The sequence below is a fragment of the Monodon monoceros genome, unplaced genomic scaffold, assembly GCF_005190385.1.
Source record: "Monodon monoceros isolate NGI ecotype Baffin Bay Population unplaced genomic scaffold, NGI_Narwhal_1 Super_Scaffold_9, whole genome shotgun sequence".
Lineage (NCBI taxonomy): Eukaryota > Metazoa > Chordata > Mammalia > Artiodactyla > Monodontidae > Monodon > Monodon monoceros.
In genome coordinates this window covers 43,175,104-43,189,503 of record NW_021703786.1, presented here as the reverse complement: position 1 = coordinate 43,189,503, position 14,400 = coordinate 43,175,104, and the positions used below count along the sequence as shown (strand labels likewise).

The 14,400-nt window shown below is 43.1% G+C and overlaps 1 protein-coding gene across 1 annotated transcript in view; it reads left to right on the top strand.

The window, feature by feature from the left end:
- Positions 1 to 14,400, top strand: part of DNAH9 (dynein axonemal heavy chain 9) — a 301,339-nt gene that overhangs the window by 97,248 nt on the left and 189,691 nt on the right. Inside the window, exon 27 of the mRNA XM_029211821.1 lies at positions 9,131 to 9,287. Coding sequence (XP_029067654.1) covers positions 9,131 to 9,287 — 157 coding nt within the window. The remainder of the gene's footprint in view (positions 1 to 9,130; positions 9,288 to 14,400) is intronic.

The window sequence follows — 14,400 nt, the reverse complement described above, 5'->3', positions numbered from 1 at the left end:
TGGATCTTGATGTTCTTAATTACTCACAGGCTTGAGCATTTTATGTGTTTATTGGCTGTTAGATTTCCTTCTCCTGTGAATTTGTTGTTATTATCATTGCTCATTTTATTACTTTTACACTAAGCAAGTTCCTGCCCATTTTAAGATCAGTTTAATATTCACCTGTATTGTATTATAGTTTATGTTATTTTACTTTTTCCTTTAACCTTTTTTAATTCTTTGGTAAATTTTTTGACTACTGAGTAAAGTGAATGTTTTCATCAAAACATTTTTGTAAAAAAAAACCAAAAAAACCCCCCACATTTTTGGTTACAAGTGATAGAAGCCTAACTTAACTTGAACTAACTCAAACTAACTTAAACAGAAAGAGGACTTGTTAAGTCAGACTTCTGGGGAAGGAGTCCAGCTTGCTGCAGTGTAACCAGCTTTCGGGCCTGAACAGGGAGCTATCAGGGCTTTACTGTCTCTCTCTTATCATGGCTTTGCTCTCTTCTGAGAGTTGGTTCCTTTCTTGCATTGTTTTTCTTTGGCTGGAAAGGTGGCCCACGCCAGATCCAGGAGGAAGAGAGACCCTCTCTTTCCCAGCACCATATGTCAGATTCCTTAAAGGGACCCTGATTGGTCCTGTTTGGATCATGTGCCTGTCTCTGAGCCAGTTACTGCAAACGATGAGATGGAGTATTTTGCTCAGGCCGAGCCTTGTGCCCACCCCTTGTGGGACAGCTTTTTTTTAATAAATTAATTTTACTTATTTATTTTTGGCTGCGTTGGGTCTTTGTTGCTTGTGAGGGCTTTCTCTAGTTGTGGCGAGCGGGGGCTACTCTTCCTTGTGGTGGGCGGGCTTCTCATTGCAGTGGCTTCTCTTGTTGCGGAGCACGGGCTCTAGGTACGCGGGCTTCAGTAGTCGTGTCTCACGGGCTCAGTAGTTGCGGCTCATGGGCTCTAGAGAGCAGGCTCAGTAGTTGTGGTACAGGGGCTTAGTTGCTCCATGGCATGTTGGATCTTCCCAGACCAGGGCTCAAACCTGTGTCCCCTGCATTGGCAGGCAGCTTCTGGCAAGGTGGGAAATACTTTGATTGACAGCCCCATGGGAATACTCCATGTAGAGGAGAGATGGCTTTCCAAAGTGTGGAGTCCTGGGAAAGGAAAACCCATAGAAACTATGTTAGGGAGCATATAATTAAATGTTTTGTTGTTGTTGTTTCTAAGTAGTCAGTAGGCCCAGCACATGAGTTATGGGTCCTTTCCCTCACTGGTTTGTGATGTTTGCTCAACCATATTCAGTTTTGAGTCTATCAAACTGCTTCAAAGTATCTATTCTTATTCTGTTTCATCAGTATATCAATCCATCTATATGCAATACTCTTTAAGGATTGTAACTTTATTGTGAGTGGTAATATTTTTATAGTAAAGGTCTGTATCATTCATTTTCACTTTCCTTTCCTTTTTCTTAAAGTTCTTCTGTTCTTTCAAATGAGCTTTCATCATTTTGTCAAGTTCTAAAATATAAATTATTAGGGTTTTGATTGGTGAGCCTTAAAACCTTCAAATTGATTTTGAAAGAATGGCCAGGCCATCTTTATAATATGTAATTTGTTTTTCTTTGTTCATACCTTCAATTATGTTTCTCAGAAAAGTTTATAAGTATCTTCACATAGGTTTTGAGTGTTTCTTATTGTTATCTCTATGTAGTTTTTAATTTTTTTGGTCCTATATAAGATTGTTTCTTCACTTTATATATATATATATTTTTGTTTTGTTTTGTTTTTTGTGGGGTTTTTTTTGACCGTGCCACACAGCGTGCAGGATCTTAGTTCCCTGACCAGTGATTGAACCTGTGCCCCCTGCAGTGGAAGCACAGAGTCTTAACCACTGGACTGCCAGGGAAGTCCCTATATATATATATTTTAAAACAACTTTATTGAGCTTTATTTTATGTCAAAAATTTCGCCCATTCCAAGTGTTAGTAACTTTATCAAGTAGTGTAACCATCACCGTAAATCAATTTTGCAACATGTTTATGCCCCTCAGTAAGATCCCTCATGCCCATTTGTAGTTGATCCTCACTCCACCCCCAGCCCTGGTCAACCACTAATCTACTTTCTGTCTGTATAAACTTGCCTATTCCGGACATTTCTTATAAATGGAACAATACAACATGTGGTCTCTTGTGTCTGACTTGTTTCATTTTGCATAATGTTTTGGGGTTCATCCATGATAGAACATGTGTCAGTAGTTTGTTACTTATTATTTCTGAATAATATTCCATTTTACAGATAAGACACATTTTGTCTATATAGTCATCTTAGGTAATTTTCAGTTTGGGGCTATTATAAACAATGCTGCTGTGAACATTTGCTTGCAAGTCTTTGCGTGGATGTATGTTTTCATTTCTCTTGGGTGTATACCTAGGGGAGGAATTGCTGGGTAGTACAGCAGTTTTATGTTTAACTTTTTGATAAACTGCCAAATTATTTTCCAAAGTGGCTGGATCGTCTTATATTCCCACCAGCAATGTATGAGGCTTCTCATTTCTCCACATCCTTGACATTTATTATTATCTGTCTTATTTATTGTAGCCATTCTAGTGGATGTGAAGTAGCATCTCATTTGAGTTTTAATTTGCATTTCTGTAATAATGTTATTGAGCATATTTTCATGTGCTTGTTGGCCATTTATACATCTTCTTTGGCATCATTTCTGTTCATATCGTTTATCTATTTTTTGATTGATCTGTTTGTACTCTTTTTTGAGTTCTAAGACTTCTTTGTATATTCTGGACATATTGCATATATGTTTGCAAATATTTTATCCCAGCCTGTTGTTTATCTTTTCATTTTCTTCATGGCATCTTTTGAAGTGCAAAAGTTTTTAATGTTGATGAGGTCCAGGTTGTCAGATTTTTCTTTTATGGACTGTGCTTTTGGTGTTGTAACTAAGAAATATTTGCTTAATTTCATTATATCTTTAACTTTCTTTTCATTTACATATAGGAGAAAATTGGTTTTTTGTAAATTTATCTCCTATTCTTCCCATCTACTGCCCCATATTAAAAATTCTAAGAATTATGCTCTTGATTCTCCTTTCTCTAAGTCACTTCTAGAATTTCTAGTTATATTTGAACCATACACATAATATGAAGCATAATTAAACTATTCAAGTTTAGTTACTAAGTGTGTGTTATTCTTGGTAGATCATATGTCACTCATTGCTCTCAGTTGTTCCTGTCACGTTTTGAGAAAGACATTTACCAACTAGTGTAGGCAAACGAAGATGAGCACTAGATGATGAAGGACCTCATAACCACATGGCATAAGGAATGGATCTTAGAATTGGAGGTATTTATGCTGAGGACAAACAATTTTCAAATTTTAAATATTAAAATATTATAAGATGGACAGATTTGTTTTCAGTTGTTGCTAAGGACATTCTTCTATTAGTGCTATTTCTTATGTTGAGTTGGGAACCTATCGCAATCCCTGGGTCTTTTTCCTGTGACTTGCCATCTAACCACATTGCCCCCATTCCATGTACATGCAAGTGCTTGGAAGATTAATTTGCATTTGTTCTTCTTAAGTTTCACTTTGTTGGGTCTACCACATCATTTTCAACTGCTAAAATTATTTAGAATTTTGGTCTACCTTCTATCTAATCAATTATTTCTTAATTCAAGTTATCTATGAATATATTGAACATCAGGAGTCTGTGTCCTGGTAATGCCACTAGAGGCCTCCCTCCAGGTAGATATTGTTGCATCCACGTTCATTCCTCAGTTATGATTATTGAACCATGTGGTAGGTGGAATTCTAGGAATGATCCCCAGCGACATTTTCCCTTGTATCATCTCCTCTTCTTTGAGCGTGGGTGAAAACTATAAATAGGATGATATCATTCTCATGATTATATTTTGCTTTACTGCAAAAACGAAATTATTCAGGTGAACCAATATAATTTTATGAGACCTTAAAAGTAGAGCCTTCTCCTGGCTGAGGGCAGAGGGAAGGTCAGAGAGGCTTGAAGCATGAGAAGAATTTTTCATGCCATTGCTGATTTTGAGGATGGAGCGAGCCCTGTGCAAGGATGGTACAGTGGCCTCTAGGAGCTGAGAGATCCCCCAGCCTCAGCATGTGCCTAGGACCTCAGTACTACAACTGGTAGAATTTAATTCGGCCAAGAATTCAAATGAGCTTGGAAGCAGGTTCTTCCCCAGAGTGTCCAGATAAGGGTCCAGCCAAACTGATACCTTGATTTTGGCCCTGTGAGACCCTCAGTAGAGGAGCCACCTGACTTCTGACATACAGAAGTGAGATAATAAATGGGTGTTGTTTTAAGCCCTTATTGTGTGGTAGCAATAGGAAATGAATACAAATCAAGTGATTTCACCAGCTCTAAGATTAGCCAGACCACACGTCTGGGATAGCCAGTCTATACATACCTGAAATCAAGATACAACACCTTTGATATTTTCATTAATCTGCCAGTTGTTTGTCTAAAAAAGGGAAAGCTACATTTCATATATTTATTACCTTAAGAAATAATACCTTGAAAGTGGATCAGCTTTCTGTTTTCCAAGGCACTTTCATATCTCTTGTCTCGTCTTGTCCTCACAAGAGCCTGGTGGGTCAAATAAGAACAAAGCCTGTAGACACCATTTGCCCAAAGAAAGCAAAACCAGCTTCAGCTCGATATTAAGAAGGCCTTTCAAACAATTAGAACTGACCCACAGTGGAAGGAGCTGGCTTCTAAAATAATAGACATGGCTTACTGGAAGAAAAGGCTATGTGATTGTATTTGAAGGATTTAATGGGAGAAGCCTGGCATGGTTAAAGAGACAAGCCTCTGAGGCCTCTTCCAGCACTAAAGGCCTGTCTTCCCAATAAGCAATCAGACTAAATTGATCCATATTCATGTTGTGGTTAGTTGGTTAAGGCAACAGCTCTTCTTAAAGGATTCCTTCCCATTTTCACAATTGCAGTTTTTTCTGAGGCAGCAGATTTATCTAAATTCCTTTGTACAAAGAAAATACTGTGTGATGGACCCCAGTGACACATGTTTTTAAGGCACCAAAGTTTAATAACCTGGCCGAGTTTCACAAACACTTTGCAGTAGAGGCAAGATTTGAACTCAGTGTGTCTGACTCCTCAGTCCTTGCCTTAAACCACAATAGCATGATCTGCCCCCCTCACTAGGAAACAGGAGCAGATTGAAGGAGCCGGCTTAGATGTTTAAAGAGATGGATCTAACAATCTAACTAAAGACCACAGACAGAATCTTAGAGGAGGAGCGTGTGTCCCAAAGAACTAGGACATCCTACTGGCTCAGTGGCCCCCCACACAGAAGAAGGGAATACTCTTTCTTTCTTTTCTTTGTGTTTTCCTCATGGCCCACGTTAAAGCCCCACTGTCCCTGCCTTGGTTATTAGAACTCCTTAGACAGCCAGCCCACTTCCCCTCCCTGAACATCAGTCAATCCATCTGTAATTTAAGGGGATTAGATTAGTTGATCTCAGAAATGCCTTCCAGCTCTAGAGTTCTATTATTATGGGCAAATGTATATGTATTTTGACATTTCCCCCCACGTGCTTCTTCTGGCGATAATCAGAAGCTCAGTAGATGCTCAAAAAGAGATTGACACCCAGTTCTAAGGATTTCTTTTGGGAGATTCTTGAGTTTTCTATGAGAATTCTATTTTTGTGGAACCTTGTGCTTCTAGACTCTCAGATTCCTTGAGAGCCCTGCTGCTGCAGAGAGAAGAAGTCTGAATTGCCCTCTGGCTGGCAGAGAAGGCAGCCATGGGACAGAAAGGGGGTGGGAAAGAGAGTGGGGAGGAGAGTTGGCTGGGGGCCAGGATTCCACCCATCCAGGCAGCTGCCTTTCCTCCTGGGGGGTTACAGGGCTGCAGCAGGCCCTCCAGGTTCTGGAAGGAACCTGAGACTGGCAGAGGTAGAAGGCCTTGGGGCCAGTCTGGAGCCAGAACTCAGCCTAGGAGAGCAGGTACAGTTAAGGCTGCACATGGAACTCTGAAGATCTAGCTACCAGTGTTGGAGAGAAGCATTGCCAAATGGTAACAGTGACCGAGCAAGGTGAGATGGGACCTAGCTTTTCACCTTAACCCTGACTCACCTCACTTTGTGGCCCACCTAACAGATCAACAACTCTGATGTGAGCTTAATCCACAGGGAAAAGTGAGGCAGCTGCATGAGCCCAGCTCACCAGGAGTTAAATGCAGCCAGCCCCCCATTACACAGGAAAACTCCAAGTAGAATCATAATTCTGCATACTCTCCTCTCCACCTGGAGAAACTACCTTCCTGGGTTTCATTTTCAAAGGCTGAGGTAGCTATGGGAATTTCACACTTAATTAAAGGAGAGTTCAGGAACTCCAAGTCTTTTCAAAACAATTTTGGTTGCAGTGAGGATGCAGTCACCATCTGGCAAGAAAGGTGTTAGCTCAGAGTTTCTGGTCAACTCTAGCATCAGATTCAGAACCAAACAGAGTGCATTTCAGAGGACCCCTCAGATGTCCCCTCCCCATCTAGCCTGCAAGTTGAAAGCCTCTGTACTGATTTTCTGAGTATTAAAAAGTTAGGTCAATGGCACGGTTTTAAAAGCTTTATTGAGATATAATTTACATGTCTTAAAGTTCACCCATTACAAATGTACAAATCGATGATTTTTAGTAAATTCTTAGACTTGTGCAGCCATTACCACAATCTAGTTTTACAACATTGCCGTCACCCTGTTTTCAGTCCAAACTCAGCCTCACCTCCCTTCCTAGGCAGCCACTGATCTTCTGTCTATCTTTGTGTTTTCCAGACATTTCATAAATGAAATAATATGAGATCTTTTGTATCTGACTTCCTTCACTTAGCATAATGTTTTTCAGGTTCATCCATGTTGTAACATGTATCAGTACTTCCTTCCATTATATTGCTAAATCGTAGCCCATTGCATGGATATATCACATTTTGTTATTCCATTCACAGTTGATGGACATTTGGGTTGTTTCCAGTTTCTTAGTGTTATGGATATTGCTGCTTTGAACATTCCTGCATAAGTCTTTGTGTGAACATACGTTCATATTATCCTTGGGTAATTCCTAGAAGGGGAATTGATGAATCATATGGTAAACTTTACTTTTTAAGAAACTGTCAAGCTGTCTTCCTAAGTAGCTGTACCATTTAACATTCCCACCAGCAATGTAGGAGGTTTCCAGTTTTCTCGCATCCTCACCGACACTTGTTATTGTCTGTCTTTTTGATTGTAGCCCTCCTAGTGGGTGTGTCATGGTATCTCACTGTGGGTTTAATTTGCATTTCCCTAATGATCAATGATTTTGAGCATCTTTTCATGGGCTTATTATCCAAAGGCACATTTTGTCATCTTCTTATGAGGATATATGTGGAAGAGGTGTATGACATATATAGTTGGGAGTCACGGTGGAGCGCAGTGGAGTGGGAGTTCAGCTGAGCTACTCTGCTCGCTCACCCCATTGTTTGAGGGCTCAGGGAATACTTGCGGGTGAAGTCATGGCAAAAATGAGTCCCGGGGGCTAGGAACCATCAGCTAAGCAGAACCTGATCCAGGTAGACTCTAAGAACGGTCAGGAGCTGGATGGGGGAGGAGAGAGGGACAAGCACAGTCCTACTGTGTCTGGCATCTTAGTCTGTTCAGTCAGCTATAACAAAATACCAAACACTAGGTGGCTTATAAACAACAGAAATTTATTTCTCACGGTGTAACTGGACAAGGCCGGTACGGAACCCAAGTTCAGCTGCTCGCCGCTCGACAGGCCAATTCGAGAGACAAGTGTTGGTGGAAAAGGAAAAGTTGCTTTATTCAGGAGCCCAGCAACGTGGGAAGATGGTGGATTAGTGTCCTAAGACCATCTCCAAGTTGCCGGTTCGGAGACAAAGGTTTTAAAGGCAGCGTGAGAGTGAGGGAGGGGGCTGCAGGGAGCCTGGTTGGCTTGTCCTATTCGTGAATTGGTTGGCATCAATGTGAAGTTTCGAGTATCACCAATCATCTGGTTTCAACCGGTCTGGGCTCTAAATGCTGGCGGTTGGCAATTTTCACCCTGGTGGGGTCTGCTTCCGGTAAGAACAGCTTGGGGGGGGTGTGTGTCGGGCCTGTATCTGTAGCTTTCAGGGGCCTGGGTGTTCGGGACCTGCTGTGGGGCTCGTCTAGAGTCTAAACTGTACCAGTTTCCCGGTCCAACAGGTATTCTTTGTTTCTCCATCTTCACATTTCCTAATCATTAACTCTTGAGCCAGCCTTTGGAGACTCAGGGGAGGCCTGGGAGACTAAAGCAAAAGGCTGTTATCTTAAAGGACAGGGACCCAGGGGCTTATATGCAGTTTCAATTCCCCCTTTGATACCCCTCAATCTTGAGGGGAACAGGTGTTGGACGAGAAAAGGAATAATGTTTTGGGTAAAGAGGTTAATCATTAACTCGGTAGAGGAACTCAGTTTTCGGGGGACTTGACCTCAACAGTTTTGGACGCTGGGAAGTCCAAGATCAAGGTGCCAGCATAGTCGTGCTCTTGTGAGGGCCCTTTTTCTGGCTCACCGCTGGTGCCTTCTCACGGTGTTTTCACATGGTAGAAGGGGCAAGGACCGCTCTACCTTAATAAGGCACTAAGCCCAGTCATGAGGGCTCCACCTTCATGACCTCGTCACCTCCCAAAGGCCCCACCTCCTAACACCACTGTCTTTGGGGGTTAGGATTTCAACATATGAATTTAGTGGGGACACAAACATTCAGACCATAGCACTGGGCAAGTGAAAATAGCTCTTCATGAATGGACTTAAATATACTGGGGCTGGGGGGAAGGAACCAATGAGAAATGAGCTAGAGAAGTAAGCGGGGGCAAGGTCAGGAAGGGCTGGGCTGAGAGCCCCTGGTGCCCTTCAGGGAGGGAGCATCATGATCAGATGACCCTTTAGAAGGTTCCACCCACAGCGCAGAGGGGAACAGAGCTGGGGGCTCTGGGCTTTCCTCCACAGAAGCTGTGCCAAGTCTCTCACGGCCTTGAACCTCAGTTCTATCTCCCTAGGACCCAGCAGGGCCAGAGCTATTTGTGGGGCCACCTGTGGCACTGAGAGTGACCTCCACCCTCCTGTGTTCGGCAGGTGCTACATCACCCTCACCCAGTCTCTGCACCTGACCATGAGCGGGGCTCCAGCAGGACCTGCAGGCACAGGCAAGACAGAGACCACCAAGGACCTGGGCCGAGCGCTGGGCATCATGGTCTACGTGTTTAACTGCTCCGAGCAGATGGACTACAAGGTACAGGCCCAGCGTTGGGGGGACTAGGAGCTGGGCCGCAGCTTCATCCTCGCCACCCTGGTCCAGCTCAGAGGCCCAGACAGGGACGTCCCTGCTCCTTCACAGGAGGCCTGAGGACCCTTGCCCTCAGGAGCTTGTGGACCTCCCTGTAAACTTTAGCACCGTGGAATCCACTTCCACTGATAAGCTTGGCAACCACAGAGAGATGACTTCACCTCTGGGGTCTTCCTTTCATCATCTATAAAATGGAGAAGCTGAACATATATCCAAAGGCCTAAATTCATTATTTGACCCAGAACCACAGAAAGGCTCATAAGTGGCTGATATAAAAATCTTCACATAAAAGTCATAGATGTGCTCTTGTGGAAAAGTGGGCATTTCCCCAGAATTTCTACAAGGGCAAAATATTCTAGGTTTGGCTTCCAAAGACATACTAGAGTAACCTCTATTCTTAGCAAGAGGTACACAAAGACAAGTGCAAGGGTAATGTTCTTCATCCAGGCACTCATCATTTTTACATTTTTTGATGTATTCCAGGCTCTGTGTCATAGAGAAATGAAAAAGAAACAAGAGGCCATTAGGTCACTTCTGTGCTAGCAACGTTCTGCTCACAACTAGACCTTATTCAGATTCTTTTTTTTGAAAAAAGCATAATAACAGATTGTCTCACTGTCTCATTTCTATTTTGTTTTATTGTATATATTTTTGTAAACTGCCCTTAAGTTTTCTTTTGAAAATAGGATAGCAGGTAAATAAATTTAGAGTGGAAAAAGAAAACATTTGCACTAAATAGATCAAATATTTATATATATATATGATGTGATATATTGCCTGTAAAATAAATTTTATTTGAAAATAAATTTAGGGGCTTCCCTGGTGGCACAGTGGTTGAGAGTCCGCCTGCCGATGCAGGGGATGCGGGTCCGTGCCCCGGTCCGGGAAGATCCCACATGCCGCGGAGCGGCTGGTCCCGTGAGCCATGGCTGCTGAGCCTGTGCGCCCAGAGCCTGTGCTCCGCAACGGGAGAGGCCACAACAGTGAGAGGCCCGTGTACCACAAAAATAAATAAATAAATTTAGAGACTGCAAGATAATACTTTAAGTTACCACGTATAGAACTCTGTAAATGAGACTGATCTGCTATAACTTTAATAATTTCTCTTGTATATAAAATTCTGCTGTGCAGAGTTACAGAATCCTATAGCATCATGTTTTCTCATATAAAGCAAACAAAATGAGGATTCAGACCCAAAATAGCTGTCTTCTCATAGTCACACACTAAATTTTAATATGGTTGCCTTTATTGATCAACACATAAAGATACTGTTTCTCTTTAAGCAGGCTGGAAGAAGAAACAATTTTTTTCCCCTCTAAAGGAACAAGCTAAACTTTAAGGATTACTTTAAGTTTCTAGATTCTTCTAGAGTTGATCAATGGCAGCACTGCTGAGATAAATATACTCTCCCACCCAACATTCTGGAGGACACACTCATTTAGATGTGGAAGACCTGGGGTACTGATTGAAGAAAATCAGCCAGATTTCTTCTAAGTAATGCTTAACATGGGAAATAGCAAGAGATGAGTTGGCCCCGTGGCCAGAGGTCACTAAGGTCATTTTACCCAGTCCTCTCAAAAACGTATTACTGGGCTTCCCTGGTGGCGCAGTGGTTGAGAGTCCGCCTGCCTATGCAGGGGACACGGGTTCATGCCCCGGTCCGGGATGATCCCACATGCCGCGGAGTGGCTGAGCCCATGAGCCATGGCCGCTGAGCCTGCACATCTGGAGCCTATGCTCCGCACTGGGTGAGGCCACAACAGTGAGAGGCCAGCGTACCACAAAAAAAAAACACAAAAAACCCCACAACTTATTACTGAACCCTGACCCCACCAATTCCTCTAAGAGTACAGGGTGAAAGGAGGAGTCTGCCCTTAATTTGTTTGAACTGTGCAAAGCTTCAGTCATGTGCGTCTAGTACAGACACAGATCAGAGCAAGAACAGTAGGTATAGCCGTAGTGAGATACAGCAAAGGTAAGGTGATCCCTTCCTAGACACCAAACATCCTTTGTAACCAAACAGCCTCAATAAGTAAGCAGTTTGCAAACCTCCTCTTCCCTTTGTTGTCCAGCTATTTGGAATTATTTTTATCTCAGAGTACACACCAGCAATCAACTTAATTTATTGAGTATCACCATTGCTCAGCATCTGTTGGGAATCATGGGAGGATATCAGAGATAGATAGGTAGGTAGATAGATAGATGATAAAGAAAGAGAGAGAAAGAAAGAAAAAGGAAGAAAGAAGGAAGGAGAAAAGGAAAGAAAGAAAACATAGGCAGGTCAACCGATGACAGGGATGAGAGAGATAATAGATGAATGATAGATATAAATAGATAAACGATAGATGATAGATAGATATATAAGAGATAGATGGGTAGGAAGGAAGGAAGGAAGGAAAGGAGGAAGGAGCAAAGAAAGGAAATAAAGATACGTAGGTAGATAGATGACAGAGATGAGAGAGATAATAGATGAATGGCAGATAGATAGATAGATAGATAGATAGAGTAAGCATAACCCAGTCCATTAGGAGAGACAGGAAGGATATATGAAATAATTAGGGGAGATAGCAGACAGCATTACCCTGAGTGCTAATGCGTGTTCTACGAACTCTAATCCCTGGAATGCTCCAGAGCTGTGGGAGAGCCGCCAAGTGCGCTGGTCAGAAGAGACATCGTGGAGGAGGTGAGAGCTGAGGTTGTTTAAGGTTGTTAAGGTTTGGATGAGCACCAAACAGGGCATGCGACATTTTAACTCAACCCCACCCACTAAAACATCAGCTTCAAAAACAGGACCGAGTTCTTTGTGCAGTTGCTGTCCTTCCCCTGCTCCCTGTGCCGACTTCACCCTGAGCTCTCTTCACAGGGTTTGTCTGGGGCGAGGAGAGGAAAGGAGTGAAGGTCAGAAAGAGCCTTCACCAGCGTCACTCACAGCAGCCCATTCTGTTTCAGTATCTCCAGAGAACAAGCTAGAAACAAACGTGGAACCACGGTGGAGTCCATTCGAGTGGCTCGGGGAACAGGGGAGGCTGGGAGATGGGGTTGAGCGGGGAGAGGAGGAACACAAGACCACTGGGAAGCTCTGACCTTGAGGTGTCAGGCCCCAGAAACGCTGCAGGCTGCAGGACTGAAGCAGGAGCGTGATGAAGACAAACGGTCTTTAAGGAAGACTCCCTGGGCAGCCAGATGAAGGGAGACAGGAAGAGACTGGAAGTGGGGGGAGGAACATTTTTAGGAAGAACATTGCAGTCGTTCAAACCAGAGAAGCAGAGAAGCCGGATGATGGGGTAGCAGAAACGGAAAAGAAAGATTGAGAGGCTTGAAAAAATTAAATGATACTTAGTGAACGTGGGGAGGGTGTGGGTCGGTGGTGAAACAGAGGAGGAGGAAAGAGGAGAGTTTGGGCTTTGTCAAGGACCCTCACAATCCCCTCTGCCTCAGGAATTCTGTAGGGAGGCGTTGGGTAATGGGGTGGACTCAAGAACTGTGTGGAGGCTTGGGGGAAAGGGTTAGGGTTAGGGTTTGCTTTACTCTACTAGTGCTGGTTGGAAAACCCATAAAACTAGCCACTTTCTCTGGAAATAGTTGCTGTTTTAGTGCTAAGACATTCTTCATATTATAGCAGCAATACTTTCCCCCTGGACCTCAGTCTGGAGAGGCTATTGCTGAAACATCAAATGACTTTGAATCTGAAAGTATCTGGAATTCTGTGACTTCTCCATGGCATCAATACTATAGAGCTCCCACTCCTTGAGAAACCCTGCTCGCTACGCTTCTGAAACATTATCCTTCCACAATTCTATCTGATCTTGCCTTCTTGATCTCATTTTTGACCCCCTTTCATCACTTCAAGTTTTACTTTTATACGGATGACTCCTGAATCTGTTTTCCAGTTTAACCCAAGTTCTGGTAGTGTCTTTAACTAGGCAGTAGAGGCCTCCGTTTGGATGCCCTTCTCTCATATTCGGTCAATACTCTTCTCAGACAGTTCCTGCTGACTCCCTGTTTCCTTCCGGCCAGGTTCCTCATCGCATCAATACTAATCATCTTATTTTTCCCCGTAGGCCAGGGTGGACATCTTAAGACATCTTAATTGTTTCCTGTCCTTCCTTCCATCATTCTAATCAGTCAGCAATGTTTATGCTTCCTTCAGCAATGCTCTCGCTTCCAGGCCTTCAACCTTATTCTGAGAGCCCTTATGCTGTCCCAGAAACTCACCGCCTTATGGCAAGGCAACAACCCAGCCCAGCCCAGCTAATGGTACCATTGTGCTGTTGTGGTGACATCTTAATTGTTTCCTGTCAAAAAACGGGGCCACATGGAGTTCTGGGTTCTGCTCAGGCCCTTGGGGGTAAAGTGTGGGGTGACGATTATCCCCCTATGGAAACTCTACTTTCTTCTGTTTTATATATTGGATTTCCATTTGATGAAAGGTATCCACAGCTTTAAAATGTTTTAAAACCACTGTTAGCTGGAGAAGCATGGATTTTGATTCTCAAAACTCTGACTTAGTGTTTATAACCTTTGACAGGTGGCGATATATATATAATGTGTGTATGTGATATACATATATGTAATGTGTGTATATGTGATAGTTGACAGGTTGTTTCTTGTTTGTTTGTTTGTTTGTTTTTCCTTTTGCGGTACGCGGGCCTCTCACTGTTGTGGCCTCTCCCGTTGCGGAGCACAGGCTCCGGACGCGCAGGCTCAGCGGCCATGGCTCACGGGCCCAGCCGCTCCGTGGCATGTGGGATCCTCCCGGACTGGGGCACGAACCCGTGTCCCCTGCATCGGCAGGCAGACTCTCAACCACTGCGCCACCAGGGAAGCCCCAGACAGGTTGTTTTATTATTTTACATATATATATATATATGTGTGTGTGTGTGTGTGTGTGGCAACCTGTCAAATGTCATGTATATATGGCAACCTGTCAAATGTCACAAATACTAAGCAGAAGTTCGGGAATATAAGTATGTCATATAAATGAAATATAAAATATATATTATGTTTTATTATATATATGTGTATATATACATATGTATACACACACACACATACACTC